Genomic DNA, 18,346 nt, shown 5'->3' with positions numbered 1-18,346 from the left:
TGCCTCAAAAAAAAAAAAAAGGAAAGAAAAAAGAAAGTAGCCAGACACTAAACTCCACATACCCTATCATTTCATTTGTAAGAACTGTCAAGAAAAGGCAAACCAATAAACTCAGAAAGCAGATCGGGCCGGTGCTGTGACTCACGCCTATAATCCCAGCACTTTGGGAGGCCAAGGCTGGCAGATTACGTGAGGTCAGGAGTTCGAGACCAGCGTGGCAAACATGGTGAAACCCCATCTCTACTAAAAATACAAAAAATTAGCCGGAGTGCAGTGGCATGATCACAGCTCACAGCAGCCTTGACCTCCTGGACACAAGCAATCCTCCCTCCTGCCTCAACATCCCGAGTAGCTGGGACTACAGGCGCGTGCCACTACACCTGGCTAATTTTTTATTTTTATCTTTTTTAGAGATGGGGTCTCGCCATGTTGCCCAGGCTGGTCTGGATCTCCTGGCCTCAAGTGATCCTCCTGCCTCTGCCTCCCAAAGTGCTGGGATTCCAGGCGTGAATCACCGCGCCCGGCCTGACGCAAAGTTCTAAAGCTGGATGAGCTGGATGGTGGCGACGGCTTCACAACTTTGTAGATTTACTAAAAATAACGGAGTCGTCAGCTTAAAAGCGGCGAACACTATGGTATGTAAATGAAGGCTCAATAAAGTTGTTACAAATCAACAAACCAAAATTTGAAAACCCTGGCGACCCTCAGACCATCCTGCTCTTCTCCCCAGCTATGAAGCGACCCGCGCAGGACCACGCTCCAATAGACCCCAGACAGGGAAACTGAGGCGCGGGACCATCCTGCAGCGGCCCAACCAGCTCAGCCCCGGAGAAGGCCCCATTTCCCCGTATCCCCCTCGCGAGCCCGGACGCCCAGCCAGGTCACCTCCCCACCAGCCCTGCCGACCTCCTCCCACGCCGTCCATTCGCAGAGGCAGCCGCCACATTCAGGCCTGAGGGCGCGGTTGCCCTGGGCAACAGAGCCAGAGCAGAAGAGACTACATCTCCCGGGAAGCACCGCGCCCCGCAGACCAATGGCGCCCCGAATCACAATCGCGGGGTGTCATGGGAGCGGTAGTTCCGGGGCGGGCCCAAAGTGCCCCGCGCCTCAGCGACCAATGGGACCCTCAGGTCATAATCGCGAGTTGTGACGGGAGTTGTAGTTTCGGGACGCGCCTGAAGAGCCGCAGAGAGAGCCGGGAGCTAAGGGGTGGCGGCGACCAGAAGCGCAGTGCACGTCCCCATGGCCCGGGCTCTGGTCCAGCTCTGGGCCATATGCATGCTGCGAGTGGCGCTGGCTACCGTCTATTTCCAAGAGGAATTTCTAGACGGAGGTGAAGGGGCCACGCCCGTGGTGGCGGAGGTGTAAGCTCCCCCATCTCCGCCCCCTAAGGCTGGCCAGAGTCGCCAAGGGGTCGACGGCGGCGAACCCTCGAATCCTCGAGGGTCCCCTTCACCCTTCCCTTAGCCCAAATTAACCATTATCACCTCTAACCGGTGTTATTTCCCCTTCCCCACAGAGCATTGGAGAAACCGATGGTTGCAGTCCACCAATGACTCCCGATTTGGGCATTTTAGACTTTCGTCGGGGAAGTTTTATGGTCATAAAGAGAAAGATAAAGGTTAGTGTAGAATCAGGACCAAATTGAGCCTAATGTTACATTTCCATAGCAACCTCTCTAGGTAGTTGTGGCACAGCCAAAACGCTTTTATTCCCGTTTTACAGATGAAGACATTAAGGCAAAAGTAGAACTTAAGGGGCTCCTTTCCTTGTTTTTTTGTTTCTTCTCTCCTTTTTTTTTTTTTTTTTTTTTTTTGAGACGGAGCCTTGCTCTGTTGCCCAGGCTGGAGTGCAGTGGCGCGATTTCGGCTCACTGCAACTTCCACCTCCCGGGTTCAAGCAATTCTCCTGCCTCAGCCTCCCGAGTAGCTGAGACTACAGGCGCGCGCCACCATGACCGGCTAATTTTTGTACTTTTAGTAGAGACAGGGTCCACGTTGGCCAGGCTGGTCTCGAACTCCTGACCTCATGATCCACCCACCTCGGCCTCCCAAAGTGCTGGGATTACAGGCAAGAGCCACAACATCCAGCCTCCTCTCTCCTTTATTGCCGAAGATTCCTTTTTTTTTTTTTTTTTTTTTTTGGTAGTAGGAGTCTCGCTCTGTCGCCTAGGCTAGAGTGCAGTGGCACGATCTTGGCTCACTCAAACCTCCGTCTCCTGGGTTCAAGTGATTCTCTTGCTTCAGGCTTCTGAGGAGCTGCGATTACAAGCGTGCGCCGCCACGCCCTGCTAATCTTTTTAGAGACAGAGTTTCACCACATTGCCCAGGCTGGTCTCAAACTCCTGGCCTTAAGTAATCCACCTGCCTCGGCCTCCTAAAGTGCTGGGATTATAGGCATGAACCATGGTGCTTGGCCTATTATCATTATTATTACTTTTATTGGTATTAGGTCCCCTGAAGTCCAAGGAGACATATTCAGCTTATTTGGTATAATAAAATCATACTTGAAGCACTGTCAAATATGCAATGGTATTTAACCTTCTTTGGATTATATTTATATGAATGTGTTATTAGTAGGCATTACCAAAATTGCCCCTCTTAATAGACACTAGTCAAGTGCATTTGAGGATCAAGGGCCATGCCCCTCAGAAGGAAAAGGTTAGTGGGTACTTTTTCTCATTTTAATTTTCGCATTAAAAAGAAAAATAGGCCAGGCGCGGTGGCTCATGCCTGTAATCCCAGCACTTTGGGAGGCCTTAGGCGAGCGGATCATGAGGTCAGGAGTTCAAAACCAGTCTGGCCAATACGGTGACACCCTGTCTCTACTAAAAATACAAAAATTAGCTGGGTGTGGTGGCTCATGCCTGTAGTCCCAGCTACTCGGGAGGCTGAGGCAGAAGAATCGCTTGAACCCGTGAGGCAGAGGTTGCAGTGAGCAGAGATCATGCCCCTGCACTCCAGCCTCAGTGACAGAGTTGAGACTCCATCTCAAAAAAAAAGAAAAATATGGTCAGGCACGGTGGCTCATGCCTGTAATCCCAGCATGTTGGGAGGCCAAGGCAGGTGGATTACTTGAAGTCAGGAGTTTGAGACCAGCCTGGTCACCATGGTGAAACCCTGTCTCCACAAAAATACAAAAAAGTTAGCCAAGCGTGGTGGCGCACAACTATAATCCCAGCTAATTGGGAGGCTGAGGCAGAAGAATCGTTTGTACCCAGGAGGCAGAGGTTGCAGTGAACTGAGATTGCACCACTGCACTCCAGCCTGGGTGACAGAATGAGACTCCATTTCAAAAAATAAAAGAAAAAAATACAGAGATAAACATTACATCTTGTCGCCTGCACATTCTTCAGGGTACAACACAATGAGTTTTTACTTTTGTACAGGGAGGTCAAGATAAGGCAAGCGAATCACTTGAGGTTGAGACCAGCCTGGCCAACATGGCGAAACTCTGTCTCTATTAAAAATACAAAAATTAGCTGGGCATGGTGGCACACATCTATAATCTCACCTACTTCAGAGGCTGAGGCAGGAGAATCACTTGAACCCAGGAGGCGGAGGTTGCAGTGAGCCAAGATCATGCCACTGCACTCCAGCCTGGATAACCGAGCAAGACTCTGTCTCAAGAAAAAAAATATATATATATACAAATATTAGCCAAGCATGGTGGCATAGGCCTGTAGTCCCAGCTACTTGGGAGATTGAGGCAGGAGAATCACATGAACCCGAGAGGTGGAGGTTGCAGTGAGTCGAGATCGTGCCACTACACTCCAGCCTGGGCAACAGAGCAGGACTCTGTCTCAAAAAAAAAAAAAAAAAAAAAAAAATCTAGCTTCAAGAGAGCTAATTCAAGCTCAAAGTTTAAGGACAACTGTGTGGAAAACACAGATCCCAAAGAATAGAAGTCAGTGTTCTGAAGTGTAGAAGTTTGGGATCATTTGTACAGACAAAGTTTAGAGAAGCTTAACAGAATTTCAGCATCTTTCTAGGCAAGGCTTGATAGATAATGACCATGATCCCATTAGTCAAGGTGGTCTTTTTCTTTTGAGAAGGTATATTTAACATTTCACCCTGAAGATGTAACAGTCACGGCATCTTTTGTGCCATCTGGTCTGAGTTAGGTACAGGTCAGTACTGGAGGCAGTTAATCTGTAACTAAGGTCAGTGGTCACAAATAGAGGAGGCCTGGTCTCTGGTTTGTCCTAGTCATTTGCCGAACAAGAACAATGAGGAAGAAGGTTTATCTATGATTTAAGAAGCAGAGGTTACACCTGCATGCTGCATGACTCAGATCACACATCTTACTCAAGGTTTTTATTTATTTTATATATTTATTTGAGAGAGAGTTTCACCCTTGTTACCCAGACTGGAGTGCAATGGCGTGATCTCTGCTCACCACAACCTCCGCCTCCCAGGTTCAAATGATTCTCCTGCCTCCGGCCTCACAAGTAGCTAGGATTATAGGCATGTGCCACCACACCTGGCTAATTTTTTTTTTTTTTTTTTTGAGGCGGAGTCTCGCTCTGTAGCCCAGGATGGAGTGCAGTGGCGCGATCTCGGCTCACGGCAAGTTCTGCCTCCTGGGTTCACGCCATTCTTCTGCCGAGTAGCTGGAACTACAGGCGCCTGCCACCACGCCCGGCTAATTTTTTGTATTTTTTTTTTTTTAGTAGAGACAGGGTTTCACGTGTTAGCCAGGATGATCTCAATCTCCTGACCTCGTGATCCTCCCGCCTCAGCCTCCCAAAGTGCTGGGATTACAGGGGTGAGCCACTGCGCCCGGCCTAATTTTGTATTTTTAGTAGAGACAGGGTTTCTCCATGTTGGTCAGGCTGGTCTCCAACTCCCAACCTCAGGTGATCCGCCCGCCTCGGCCTCCCAAAGTGTTGGAATTACAGGCGTGAGCCACTGCGTCTGGCTTATTTATTTTTTTAAACGGAGTTTCGCCCTGCCACCCAGGCTGGGGTGCAATGGCTCCTCCACCTCCCAGGTTCAAACAGTTCAGCTGCCTGAGCTTCCCGAGTAGCTGGGACCACAGGCACGCGCCACTACGCTCGGCTAATTTTGTATTTTTAGTAGAAATGGAGTTTCCCCACGTTGGCCAGGCTGGTCTCAAACTTCTGACTTCAAGTGATCCACCTGGCTCAGCCTCCCAAAGTGTTGAGATTACAGATGTGAGCCACCATGCCTGGCCTCTCAAGGCTTTAAATTGTATTTGCTTTCACATATGTGAAAGTTTAGGCCAGGCACAGTGGTTCACACCTGTAATCTTAGCACTCTGGGAGGCCAAGGCGAGTGGATCACTTGAGACCAGGAGTTCAAGACCAGCCTGGGCAACTTGGTGAAACCCCATCTCTACTAAAAATATGAAAATTAGCCAGGCATGGTGTCGCATGCCTGTAGTCCCAGCTACTCAGGAGGCTGAGGCAGGAGAATCGCTTGAACCTGGGAGGCGGAGGTTGCAGTGAGCAGAGATTCAGTCTGGGCAATAGAGCGAGCCTCTGTCTCAAAAAAAAAAAAAAAAGAAAAGAAAGAAAGAAAGTTTGGTGTCCATTAAGTTTCACTGGAACACAGCCACATCCATTCTTTTTTTTTTGGAGACGGAGTCTCACTCTGTCACCCAGGCTGGAGTGCAGTGGTGCAATCTCAGCTCACTGCAACCTCCTCCTCCTGGGTTTAAGCGATTCTTCTGCCTCACTCTCCTGAGTAGCTGGGACTACAGGCACACGCCACCACAGCCTGCTAATTTTTGTATTTTTAGTAGAGATAGGGTTTCACCATATTGGCCAGGCTGGTCTCAAACTCCTGACCCCGTGATCCGCCTGCCTCAGCCTCCCAAAGTGCTGGGATTACAGGCGTGAGCCAGCATGCCTGGCAGTCCATTCATTTATATATTGTCTATGGCTGCCTTTTATGCTGAAAAGGCAGAGTAGAATGTTTAGGAAAGGGACCAGTCGGGCACGGTGGCTCACGCCTGTAATCCCAGCACTTTGGGAGGCCGAGGCAGGCGGATCATGAGGTCAGGGAATCGAGACCATCCTGGCTAACATGGTGAAACCCTGTCTCTACTAAAAATACAAAAAATTAGCTGGGTGTTGTGGCCAGCACCTGTAGTCCCAGCTACTCGGGAGGCTGAGGCAGGAGAATGGCGTGAACCCAGGAGGTGGAGCTTGCAGTGGGCCGAGATCGTGCCACTGCACTCCAGCCTGGGCGACAGAGCAAGACTCCATCTCAAAAAATAATTAATTAATAACAGTGGTATATTAAGAACAAAAACTTCCAGGTGTGTGAAATAAAAGTTGTATGGGCCAGGCACGCTGGCTCACGCCTGTAATTCCAGCACTTTGGGAGGCTGAGATGGGCAGTCACCTGAGGTCAGGAGTTCGAGACCAGCCTGACCAACATGGAGAAACCCTATCTCTACTAGAAATACAAAAATTAGCCAGGCATGGTGGCTAATTGTAGTTGTAATCCCAACTACTCAGGAGGCTGAGGCAGGAAAATCACTTGAACCCGGGAGGTGGAGGTTGCAGTGAGCCGAGATCACGCCATTGCACTCCAGCCTGGGCGACAGTGTGAGACTCCATGTCAAAAAAAAAAAAAAGTATATAGAAGCAGAGTGCCTGCTAGTGGTCTACCCATTATGCATTATTGTATAATGCTCTGTTGGCACTGTAGATCACTGTAAATGGTTAGGACATTTATGTTTGGGAGTAAGGGAAGGACATCCATTTAACTTCCTGCGTTACTTAGCACAGCGTCATTCCTGATCCTTCATGAGTATTTTTTGTTCGAAGGTCTGCAAACCACTCAGAATGGCCGATTCTATGCCATCTCTGCACGCTTCAAACCGTTCAGCAATAAAGGGAAAACTCTGGTCATTCAGTACACAGTAAAACATGAGCAGAAGATGGACTGTGGAGGGGGCTACATTAAGGTCTTTCCTGCAGACATTGACCAGAAGAACCTGAATGGAAAATCGCAGTACTATATTATGTTTGGTGAGTTTACGTGGTGCAACACAACCACTTCTAGCGACTTTGAAAACCCTTCCGCTTCACAGGATCTTTAGACTAAGACTTTGCTAATGTAGTGAAGGTAGTAGTATTGAGTATATCGGATCCAAGGTTTGTAGTAGTATTGAGTATATCGGATCCAAGCACTATTAAGCCTAATTAATATAAAAAGGCAACTGTACCAGTCTGTTGTGTTCCTGAAGAAGTTATTTATTCACCATTAATGTTGCCCTCATGCAGGGTAAGGATACCTTATCTGAAATGTTTGGGACCAGAGTGTTTTGGATTTTGGAAATTTTTTTTGGATTTTGGATTATTTGCATTATCCTTACCGGTTGAGCATCGCTAATCTGAAAAATCTGAAATCCACAATGCTCTGATGAGCATTTCCTTTGAGCATCATGTTGATTCTAAAAGTTTTGGGTCTTGGAACACTTCAGATTTGCGATTTTTTGATTTGGGATGCTCAACCTGTGTAGTTTTTTTGTTTGTTTGTTTTTGTTTTTGTTTTTGTTTCGAGCCCGAGTTTTCACTCTTGTGGCCCAGGCTGGAGTGCAATGGCAATGGCTTGATCTCGCCTCACTGCAATCTCCGCCTCCTGGGTTCAAGTGATTCTCCTATCTCAGCCTCTTGAGTAGCTGGGATTACAGGCATGTGCCACCATACCTGGCTCATTTTTTTTGTATTTTAGTAGAGATGGGTTTTTTTTTTTTGAGACAGAGTTTCGCTCTTGTTGCCCAGGCTGGAGTGGAATGGCATGATCTCGGCTCACTGCAACCTCCTCCTCCCAGGTTCAGGGGATTCACCTGCTTCAGCCTCCCAAGTAGCTGGGATTACAGGCATGCACCACCACGCCCAGCTAATTTTTGTATTTTTAGTAGAGACGGGGTTTCTCCATGTTGGTCAGGCTGGTCTCGAACTCCTGATCTCAGGTGATCCGCCCACCTCAGCCTCCCAAAGTGCTGGGATTACAGGCATGAGCCACTGCGCCCGGCCAAGATGGGGTTTCACCATGTTGGTCAGGCTGGTCTCGAACTCCTGGCAGGTATCGAACTCCTGACCTCAGGTGATCCACCCGCCTTGGCCTTCCAAAGTGCTGGGATTACAGGCGTGAGCCACCACGCCTGGTCTCAACCTGTGTTTTGAATCCTTCAGGACTCAGTAAACCTTGGCCATGGGCCAAATTGGCCCACCGCCTGTGTTTATATAACTCGTGAACTAAAAATGTTTTTTACATTTTTAACTGGTTGGAAAAAATCAATACAAGATGATATTTTGTGATACATGAAAATTATATGAAATTTAGATTTCAGTGTGCATAAATGAAGTCTTACTGGAATGCAGCCTCACTCTGTTCATTTATATGTTGTCTGTGGCTGCTTGCCAGTACCAGTGGCAGAGTTAAGTTGTCATGACAGAGATCATTAGGCTTACAAAGCCAAAAATATTTTACCATCTGGCCTTTATAGAAAAAGCCTGCAAACCTCTAGAAAATATTAAATGTCTCCTGACAACAGGGGCACTTGATTAAAATTTGTGCTAGAACTGGGAAGGGACCACACTGGGCCACAGGAAATAGACCTAAGTATAGTGTAACTTAAAACATTAATAATGAATGTACCTCAGGCTGGGTGTAGCGGCTCACACCTGTTATCTCAGCATTTTGGGAGGCCAAGGTGGGCAGATCACTGGAGTTCAGGAGTTCGAGACCAGCCTGGCTAACATGGTAAAACCCTATCTCTACTAAAAATACAAAAAAAAATTAGCTGGGCATAGTGGCACATGCCTGTAGTCCCAGGTACTCAGGAGGCTGAGGCAGGAGAATTGCTTGAACCTGGGAGGTGGAGGTTGCAGTGAGCCGAGATCTCACCACTGCACTCCAGCCTGGGTAACAGAACGAGACTCCATCTCCAAAAAAGAGAATGAATGTACTTCCAAAATATTCATCCTCAGCTGGGCACAGTGGCTTATGCCTGTAATCCCAGCACTTTTGGGAGGCCAGGCAGGAGGATTACTTGAGTCCAGGAGTTCGAGACCAGCTTGGCCAACATAGTGAGACCCTGTCACTACAAAAAATAAAAATTAGGGCTCTGTGTGGTGGCTCACGCCTGTTATCCCAGCACTCTGGGAGCCAGAGGCGGGCGGATCACCTGAGGTCGGGAGTTCGAGACCAGCCTGACCAACATGGAGAAACCCCGTTTCTATTAAAAATACAAAATTAGAGCCGGGCGCTGTGGCTCACGCCTGTAATCCCAGCACTTTGGGAGGCCGAGGTGGGCGGATCACGAGGTCAGGAGATTGAGACCATCCTGGCTAACACAGTGAAACCCTGTCTCTACTAAAAATACAAAAAATTAGCCAGGTGTGGTGGTGGGCACCTGTAGTCCCAACTACTCGGGAGGCTGAGGCAGGAGAATGGCGTGAACCTGGGAGGCAGAGCTTGCATTGAGCTGAGATCGCGCCACTGCACTCCAGCCTGGGCAACAAAGTGAGACTCCGTCTCAAAAAAAAAAAAAAAAAAAAAAAATTCAAAATTAGCTGGGCATGGTGGCGCATGCCTGTAATAATCCCAGCTACTCAGGAGGCTGAGGCAGGAGAATCACCTGAACCTGGGAGGCAGAGGTTATGGTTAGCCGAGATTGCACCATTGCACTCCAGCCTGGGCAATGAGAGCAAAACTCCGTCTCAAATAAATAAATAAATAAATAAATGATACAAAATAAAAAATAAAAATAAAAATAGAACTAAAAAACACCCAGATATCTGAAACATCAAGGGAGGATCACTTGAGCCCCAGAGTTTGAGACCAGCTTGGGCAGTATAGCAAGACCCCATCTCTACAAAATTTTTTTTTTTTTTTTTGGAGACACAGCTTCGCTCGTCGCCCAGGCTGGAGTGCAATGGCACGATCCCGGCTCACTGCAACCTCTGCCTCCCAGGTTCAAGCGATTCTCCTACCTCAGCCTCCCAAGTAGCTGGGGTTACAGGTGCCCACCACCACGCCCGGCTAATTTTTTTGTATTTTTGTAGAGACGGGGTTTCACCATGTTGGACAGGCTGGTCTCGACTTACTGACCTCAGGTGATCCACCCACTTTGGCCTCCCAAAGTGCTGGAATTACAGGCATGAGCCACCACGCCTGGCCCCATCTCTACAACAATTTTAAAAATTAACCCAGTGAGGTGGCGCACCCCTGTGGTTCTAGCTACTCAGGAGGCTGAAGCAGGAGAATCCCCTGAGCCGAGGAGTTTGAGGATGCAGTAAGTTATGATCACACAACTGCACTCCAGCCTGGATGACAGAATAAGGCCCTGTCCGAAATAAATAAATAAATAAATAAAGGAAGAACCCTATATAGCATGTGTCTACTACATCTGAATTGCCAAGCAGCATAATTTGGGGTCAAAAAAAGATTAAAATAAATTTTTCTTAGTATTTCAGTTTTTAATTCAACAGTTCCATTTTACTCAAACCCACTCTGTTACTATTGGAACACTTTGTTGCAATGAGTCCCCGCCAGCCATTAGTGTGAGGGGAGCTTGCTGAGGGTGAGGGGTTAAGGAGGAGGACAAGGGAAGCACAGTTATTGTCAGTCTTGACATTTGCATGAATTCCTATGCATAAGTTATGCATAAAACCTCAGACAGGCAACACAGAGCCCATCTGTCTACATTTCCTTATGAACATCCATTACATGTGTAAATACCTTTTTTTTTTTTTTTTTTTTTTTGAGATGGAGTCTTGCTCTGTCACCCAGGCTGGAGTGCAATGGTGCAATCTCGGCTCATTGCAACCTCTGCCTCCCAGGTTCAAGCCATTCTCCTGCCTCAGCCTCCCCAGTAGCTGGGATTACAGGTGTGTGCCACCATGCCTGGCTAATTTTTGTATTTTTAGTAGAGATGGGGTTTCACCATGTTAGTCAGGCTGGTCTCGAACTCCTGACCTCGTGATTCACCCGCCTCAGCCTCCCAAAGTTCTGGGATTACAGCCGTGAGCCACCATGCCCAGCCCACACTTTTTTTTTTTTTTTAATTGAGACAGAGTCTCGCTTGGTCACCCAGGCTGGAGTACAGTGGCCCGATCTCAGCTCACTGCAACCTCCACTTCCTGGGTTCAAGTGATCCCCTCACCTCAGCCTCCCAGGTCCCTGGGACTACAGGGACACGCCACCACTCCCAGCTAATTTTTGTATTTTTAGTACACATGGGGTTTTACCATGTTGGCCAGGCTGGTCTCAAACTGGCCTCAAGTCATCTCCCCACCTTGGCCTCCTAAAGTGCTGGGATTAGCAGGCCACTTTGAATATTTAAATAAGCTTCAGAACACACTCAAAAAGTGAGTGGAAAGCCAGGACATTGTCCTTTAACAGCAATAATAAGATATTCACACATGTGACCAGATGCAGTGGCTCACACCTATAATCTCAGCACTTTGGGAGGCCAAGGCAGGCAAATCACCTGAGGTCAGGAGTTTGAGACCAGCCTAGCCAACATGGCAAAACCCTATCTCTACTAAAACCACAAAAATTAGCTGGGTGTGGTGGTGCATGCCTGTAATCACAGCTATTCTACTCGGGAGGTTGATGCAGGAGAATCACTTAAACCCAGGAGGCGGAGACTGCAGTGAGCCAAGATCCCACCACTGCACTCCAGCCTGGGTGACAGAGTGAGACTCTGTCTCAAATAAATAAATAAATATCTTAGTGTGAATATCTGATTATCAGATTATATCTGATTATATTTAAGAAGATTGGACTGCGTGTGGTGGTTCAAGCCTGTAATCCTAGGACTTTGGGAGGCTGAGGCAGGTGGATCACAAGGTCAGAAGTTTGAGACCAGCCTGGCCAGCATGGTGAAACCCCATCTCTACTAAAAATACAAAAATTAGCTGGGCATCATGGCATGCACCTGTAGTCCCAGCTACTCAGGAGGCTGAGGCAGGAGAATTGCTTGAACCCAAGAGGCAGAAGTTTCCGTGAGCCAAGATCACTGCACTCCAGCCTGGGTGACAGCAAGACTCCGTCTCAAAAAAAAAAAAAAGAATGGTTGTAGGTTGGTTATTCTATGGTGATGCATTATGGAAAGAAATTGAGAGCAGCTAATCTTTTTTGTAGGACCCGATATTTGTGGATTTGATATCAAGAAAGTTCATGTTATTTTACATTTCAAGAATAAGTATCACGAAAACAAGAAACTGATTAGGTGTAAGGTAACTGCTCTTGTATTCAAATAAATGAGTGTTAACTCCTGCCAGACTAAGTTTAGAAAAAATAGTTTTGATAATAAAATACTTAACTGAGCCAGGGATGGGTCTTTGTAGACATACCTCCTGTTTCCGGTTTCCAGTTTAGGGGGCCCATTGGAGATACTTCTCTCCTTTAACTGGTTTCCTGAAGTTTTTACCCCATCAGGAGGGCACTCTCATTTTTTACTGTGAGCTATGACGTGTCATCATTTGCCCTATGAGGGTTACAATAGTACAGTCACATTTCAGCCACATCCACCCTCATTAATGAATGAAATATTCAGGATGAAAAAAACATTCTGGAGAAATGTCTGGGTACAGTGGCTCACACCTGTAATCCCAGCAGTTTGGGAAGCTGAGGCAGGAGGACTGCTTGAGCCAAGGAGTTCAAGACCAGCCTGGGCAACATGGCGAAATCTTGTCATGACAAAAAATACAAAAATTAGCCAGGTGTAGTGCCAGGAACCTGTGGTCCCAGCTAATGGGGAGGCTGAGGTGGGAGGGTCACTTGAGCCTGGGAGGTCAAGGTTGTAGTGAGCTCTGATTGCACCACTGCAATCCAGCCTGGGTGACAGAGCAAGACCCTGTCTCAAAAAAAATAAATAAAAATAAACTGCATATTTAGACTTGCATTAAAACATCGAGAGTTGGCCGGGCGTGGTGGCTCATGCCTGTAATCCCAGCACTTTGGGAGGCTGAGGCAGGTGGATCACCTGAGGTCAGGAGTTCGAGACCAGCCTGGTCAACATGGTGAAACTCTGTCTCTACTAGACACAAAAAATTACCCAGGCATGGTGGCAGGTGCCTGTAATCCCAGCTTCTCAGGAGGCTGAGGCAGTAGAATCGCTTGAACTCAGGAGGTGGAGGTTGTAGTGAGCCGAGATTGTGCCACTGCACTCCAACCTGGGCGACAGAGTGAGACTCTATCTCAAAAAAAAAAAAAAAGAAAGAAATCGAGGATTTAATTGTTACGCTTTTCCCCCTAAAATATGCAGGTTGATGGCTTCACACACCTCTACACTCTAATTTTAAGACCAGATCTTTCTTATGATGTGAAAATTGATGGTCAGTCAATTGAATCCGGCAGCATAGAGTATGACTGGAACTTAACATCACTCAAGAAGGAAACATCCCCGGCAGAATCGAAGGATTGGGAACAGACTAAAGACAACAAAGCGCAGGTGTGAATTTTTCCTGGGCAACTCTAAAAAGTGCACAAATGTAGTTTGTAAGTACCCAGTTACTGGACAATTGCTGCATGGCTGGTAGCCACGATGGCAATATTATAGAACCAAATGCCCTCCCCAGAGCACACACTGCAGACCAGCCACATCTCTACACATCTGAAGGTATCGTAAAACATTTATTTATTTATTTATTTATTTATTTATTTATTTATTTATTTTTGAGACACAGTTTCGTTCTTGTTGCCCAGGCTGGAGCGCAGTGGCGTGATCTCAGCTCATGGCAACCTCTGCCTCCCAGGTTCAAGTGATTCTCCTGCCTCAGTCTCCCGAATAGCTGGGATTACAGGCACCCGCCACCACCCCTGGCTAATTTTTGTATTTTTAGTAGAGATGGGGTTTCACCATGTTGGCCAGGCTGGTCTTGAACTCCTGACCTCAAGTGATCTGCCTGCCTTGGCCTCCCAAAGTGCTGGGATTACAGGCATAAGCCACCACATCTGGCCATCACCATCACTTTTTGCACCATCATTTTTCACTCTAGCCACTACTTGAGGTTTCCACACCGCTGCTCCTCTCCATAGCATGGAGGAAAGGGCTAAAGTCATATGGCAGGTTAGGGAGAAAAATCTAGGCAGTGTGGTGTTGCCCTGAAGTCCTCAGTGGGATTGGAAGCACCAAGCACTTGGCCTCCTGACCACCAAACTGAAGAAGGGAGAGGGACACTGGGACAGGGGTCACCAGCCTGTGCCTGCCACTTGGCATCTTAAGAATTTCCTTTCTCAAATCTGAGCATCTGGCTGGGTGTGGTGGCTAATGCCTGTAATAACAGCACTTCCAGAGGTCAAGGCAGGAGGATCGCTTGAACCCAGGAGTTCGAGACCAGCCTGGGCAACAGAGGGAGACCCTGACTGTACAAAACATAAAAATAGTAGCCAGGTATGATGGCGGGCGCCTGTAGTCCGAGCTACTTGGGAGGCTGAGGCAGGAGGATCACTGGAGCCCAAGAGGTTGAGGCTGCAGTGAGCCATGATTGCACAACCGCACTCCAGCCTGGGTGAGAGCAAAACCTAGTCTCAAGAAACAAAAACAGAAGCAACAACAACAAATACATGAGCATCTGACTGATTTTACTTTTTCCTTACATGTCTTTGAAGGACTGGAAGAAGCATTTTCTGGACACCAGCGCCAGCAAGCAGAGCGACTGGAACGGTGAACTGGATGGGGACTGGCCAGCGCCGATGCTCCAGAAGCCCCCGTACCAGGTGTGTGGCCTCTTTGTATGATGCCAGGGATGCCCCAGGGCTGCCCCTCCGCTGCCCATGTCATTGAGACCACCCCATATGGTGTTTTTGATACAGGATGGCCTGAAACTGGAAGGTATTCATAAAGACGTCTGGCTCCACCGTAAGATGAAGAATACCGACTATTTGACGCAGTATGACCTCTCTGAATTTGAGAACATTGGTGCCATTGGCCTGGAGCTTTGGCAGGTCATTTGGTTTTAACTTTACTTTAGTTTTTGTGTGTGTGTGTGTTTTGTTTTGTTTTGTTTTGTTGAGACAGGGTCTCATTCTGTCACCTAGGCTGGAGTGCAGTGGCACCATCCTAGCTCACTGTAGCCTCAAACTGGGCCCAAGCGATCCTCCCACCTCAGCCTCCCAAGTAGCTAGGACTACAGGCACAAGCCACCACATCCAGATTTTTTTTTTTTTAAGAAATGGGAGTCTAGGCTGGGCGCGGTGGCTCACGCCTGTAATCCCAGCACTTTGGGAGGCTGAGGCGGGTGGATCACAAGGTCAGGAGATCGAGACCATCCTGGCTAACATGGTGAAACCCCATCTCTACTAAAAATACAAAAAAAATTAGCCGGGTGTGGTGGCGGGCGCCTGTAGTCCCAGCTACTCGGGAGGCTGAGGCAGGAGAATGGCGTGAACCCGGGAGGCGGAGCTTGCAGTGAGCTGAGATCGGGCCACTGCACTCCAGTCTGGGCGACAGAGCAAGACTCCGTCTCAAAAAAAAAAAGAAAAAAAGAGATGGGAGTCTCAGAACTTCTAGGCTCAAGCAGTCCTTCCACCTCAGCCTTCCAAAGTGCTGAGAGTTTTGTTTGTTTTTTTGTTTTAATGCTTTGCTGATCCCAGCTGGGCTCAGTGGCTCATGCCTGTAATCCCAGCACTTTGGGAGGCTGAGGGGGGCAGATTGCCTGAGCTCAGGCATTCCAGAGCAGTCTGGGCAACATAGTGAAACTTCGTCTCTACTAAAAATACAAAAATTAGCCGGGTGTGGTGGCTCTTGCTTGTAGTCCCAGCTACTCAGGAGGGTGAGGCATGAGAATAACTTAATCCTGGGAGGAATCACTTGAACCCAGGAAGTGGAGGTTGCAGTGAGCCAAGATCGCGTCACGGCACTCCAGCCTCCGCGACAGAGTGAGACTTCACTTCATCTCAAAACAAACAAACAAACAAACAAAAAAAAACAAAAAACAGAGCGAGACTAAGTCTCAAAAAAAAAAAAAAAGTTTTGGTGATCCTGATGTGCAGCCACGTTTAAGGAACCAGTGCCTTAGAGGGAAAGGATATTCTAGAAATGGGTTTAAGCACCACCTACTGTTCTAATTGCCGTTATAGTATATACTACTGAGCAAAATACAACTGTTTCTTTTTGAAAAGTTGTTACATATGTCACATCAATAATGAAGGCCTAGTAGCCAGGGACAGTATGGCTCACGCCTGTAATAGTCCCAGCTACTGGGGAGGCTGAACTGGGACAATCACATGAGCCCAGTTCTTTTTTTTTTTTTTCTTTGAGACTGAGTCTCAGTCTGTCACCCAGGCGGGAGTGCAGTGGCACGATCTCAACTCACTGCAGCCTCTGCTTCCCGGGTTCAAGCGATACTCCCACTTCAGCCTCCCGAGTAGCTGGGACTACAGGCATGCACGACCACACCTGGTAATTTTTGTATTTTTAGTAGAGATGGGGTTCACCATGTTGGCCAGGCTAGTCTTGAACTCCTGACCTCAAGTGATTCACCTGCCCCAGCCTCCCAAAGTGCTGGGATTACAGGTGTGAGCCACCACGCCTGGCCAAGCCCAGAAGTTCAAATCCAGCCTAGGCAACATAGCAAGACCCCATCTCTAAAAAGTAAAAAATGTCACCTGAGCTTCATATATTTCCAAAGGAAAAAAGAAATGAAAAATAAACAAATAATAAAGAATAAAAGCATAATAATGAAGGCCTTATTTTCATCTGCAGGTGAGATCTGGAACCATTTTTGATAACTTTCTGATCACAGATGATGAAGAGTATGCAGATAATTTTGGCAAGGCCACCTGGGGCGAAACCAAGGTATGAAGCACGTGATTAACTCTTCCTACATCACTAATTTATTTGTGTAAATTTTTTTTTTTTAGATGGAGTCTAGCTCTGTCACCCAGGCTGTAATGTAGTGGCACAGTCTCGGCTCACTGCAACCTCCACCTCCCGGGTTCAAGCGATTCTCCTGCCTCAGACTCCCAAGTAGCTGGGACTACAGGCGCATGCCACCACGTCCGGCTAATTTGTGTATTTTTAGTAGAGAGGGGGTTTCACCATATTGCTCAGGCTGGTCTCGAAGTCCTGACCTCAGGTGATCCACCTGCCTTGGCCTCCCAAAGTGCTGGGATTACAGGAGTGAGCCACTGTGCCTGGCCCCATGTAAGGTTAATATTGGCAGGTTCCAGGGATTAGGACATGAATTTTTTTTTTTTTTTTTTTTTTTTGAGACGGAGTCTCGCTCTGTTGCCAGGCTGAAGTACAGTGGCGGGATCTCGGCTCACTGCAACCTCCACCTCCCGGTTCAAGCGATTCTCCTGCCTCAGCCTCCCGAGTAGCTGGGACTACAGGCTCCTGCCACCACACCCAACTAATTTTTGTATTTTTAGTAGAGACGGGGTTTCACCATGTTGGCCAGGATGGTCTCGCTCTCTTGACCTCGTGATCTGCCTGCCTCGGCCTCCCAAAGTGCTGGGATTACAGGTGTGAGTCACCGCGCCCAGCCAGGACACAAAATCTTTACAGGTTCTTCTTATTCAGCCTATCCCAGGTGATGAGGAGGCTTCTAGAAGGCAGGGTCTGCCTGAGTACTGACATACATTTGGCCACATGGAAGCATAACCCCTGGCCTCTGGGGCTTTTTTTGTTTTGTTTTGTTTTGTTTTTTTAGATGGGGTTTTGCTCTGTCACCCAGGCTGGAGTGCAGTGGTGCCATCTCGACTCACGGCAACCTCCGCCTCCTGGGTTCAAATGATCCTCTCACCTCAGCCTCCCGAGCAGCTGGGACTACAGCTACACACCACCACGCCCAGCTAATTTTTGCTTTTTTTTTTTTGAGACAGAGTCTTGCTCTGTTGCCCAGGATGGAGTGCAGTAGAGTGATCTCAGCTCACTGCAAGCTCTGCCTCCCAGGTTTAGGCCATTCTCCTGCCTCAGCCTCCCGAGTAGCTGGGACTACAGGTGCCCACCACCACGCCTGGCTTTTTTTTTTTTTTTGTATTTTTGGTAGAGACTGTGTTTCACCGTGTTAGCCAGGATGGTCTCGATCTCCTGACTTCGTGATCCATCTGCCTCGGCCTCCCAAAGTGCTGGGATTACAGGCATGAGCCATCGCACCCGGTGGGGCTTATGTTTTTTCTTTCTTTCTCCAGGGTCCAGAAAGGGAGATGGATGCAATACAGGCCAAGGAGGAAATGAAGAAGGCCCGTGAGGAAGAGGAGGAAGAGCTGCTGTCGGGAAAAATTAACAGGCACGAACATTACTTCAATCAATTTCACAGAAGGAATGAACTTTAGTGATCCCCATTGGATATAAGGATGAGTGGTAAAATCTCATTGCTACTTTAATCTATGTTTCAAACTCAAATGTC

General features: G+C 47.8%; 2 protein-coding genes across 10 annotated transcripts in view; one reads left to right on the top strand and one right to left on the bottom strand.

Moving 5' to 3' along the window:
• Window positions 1-1,092, bottom strand: part of C20H19orf44 (chromosome 20 C19orf44 homolog) — a 25,078-nt gene extending 23,986 nt beyond the window's left edge. For 3 of the 9 annotated variants that reach the window (XR_010131905.1, XR_008674203.2, XM_004060229.5), the window contains exon 1: window positions 907-1,047. The gene's annotated coding sequence lies outside the window, so the exon portion shown is untranslated. Of the gene's footprint in view, window positions 1-906 lie in introns of all 9 variants that reach the window. The other 6 variants (XR_010131908.1, XR_008674204.2, XR_008674205.1 and 3 more) reach the window with 5 other exon arrangements.
• CALR3 (calreticulin 3) lies at window positions 1,034-18,346 on the top strand. Its single transcript, XM_019015673.4, has 9 exons — window positions 1,034-1,333; window positions 1,520-1,621; window positions 6,800-7,003; window positions 12,132-12,226; window positions 13,258-13,443; window positions 14,604-14,711; window positions 14,808-14,939; window positions 16,699-16,791; window positions 18,129-18,346. The coding sequence occupies exons 1-9, from the start codon at window positions 1,243-1,245 to the stop codon at window positions 18,270-18,272; spliced, it is 1,155 nt and encodes a 384-aa protein (XP_018871218.2). The 5' UTR covers window positions 1,034-1,242; the 3' UTR covers window positions 18,273-18,346.

This window comes from Gorilla gorilla, chromosome 20 (genome assembly GCF_029281585.2).
Source record: "Gorilla gorilla gorilla isolate KB3781 chromosome 20, NHGRI_mGorGor1-v2.1_pri, whole genome shotgun sequence".
Classification (NCBI taxonomy): domain Eukaryota; kingdom Metazoa; phylum Chordata; class Mammalia; order Primates; family Hominidae; genus Gorilla; species Gorilla gorilla.
Note: the sequence above shows the minus strand (reverse complement) of the source record. Positions and strands in the feature narration are given on the sequence as shown.

Excerpts from the sequence above, each read along its gene's own strand:
- CALR3 (XM_019015673.4), top strand. The coding sequence starts at position 1,243 with ATGGCCCGGGCTCTGGTCCAGCTCTGGGCCATATGCATGCTGCGAGTG. Across the intron at positions 13,444-14,603 it reads CTAAAGACAACAAAGCGCAG|GACTGGAAGAAGCATTTTCT; the intron begins GTGTGAATTTTT and ends ATGTCTTTGAAG. Across the intron at positions 14,940-16,698 it reads TTGGCCTGGAGCTTTGGCAG|GTGAGATCTGGAACCATTTT; the intron begins GTCATTTGGTTT and ends TTTCATCTGCAG.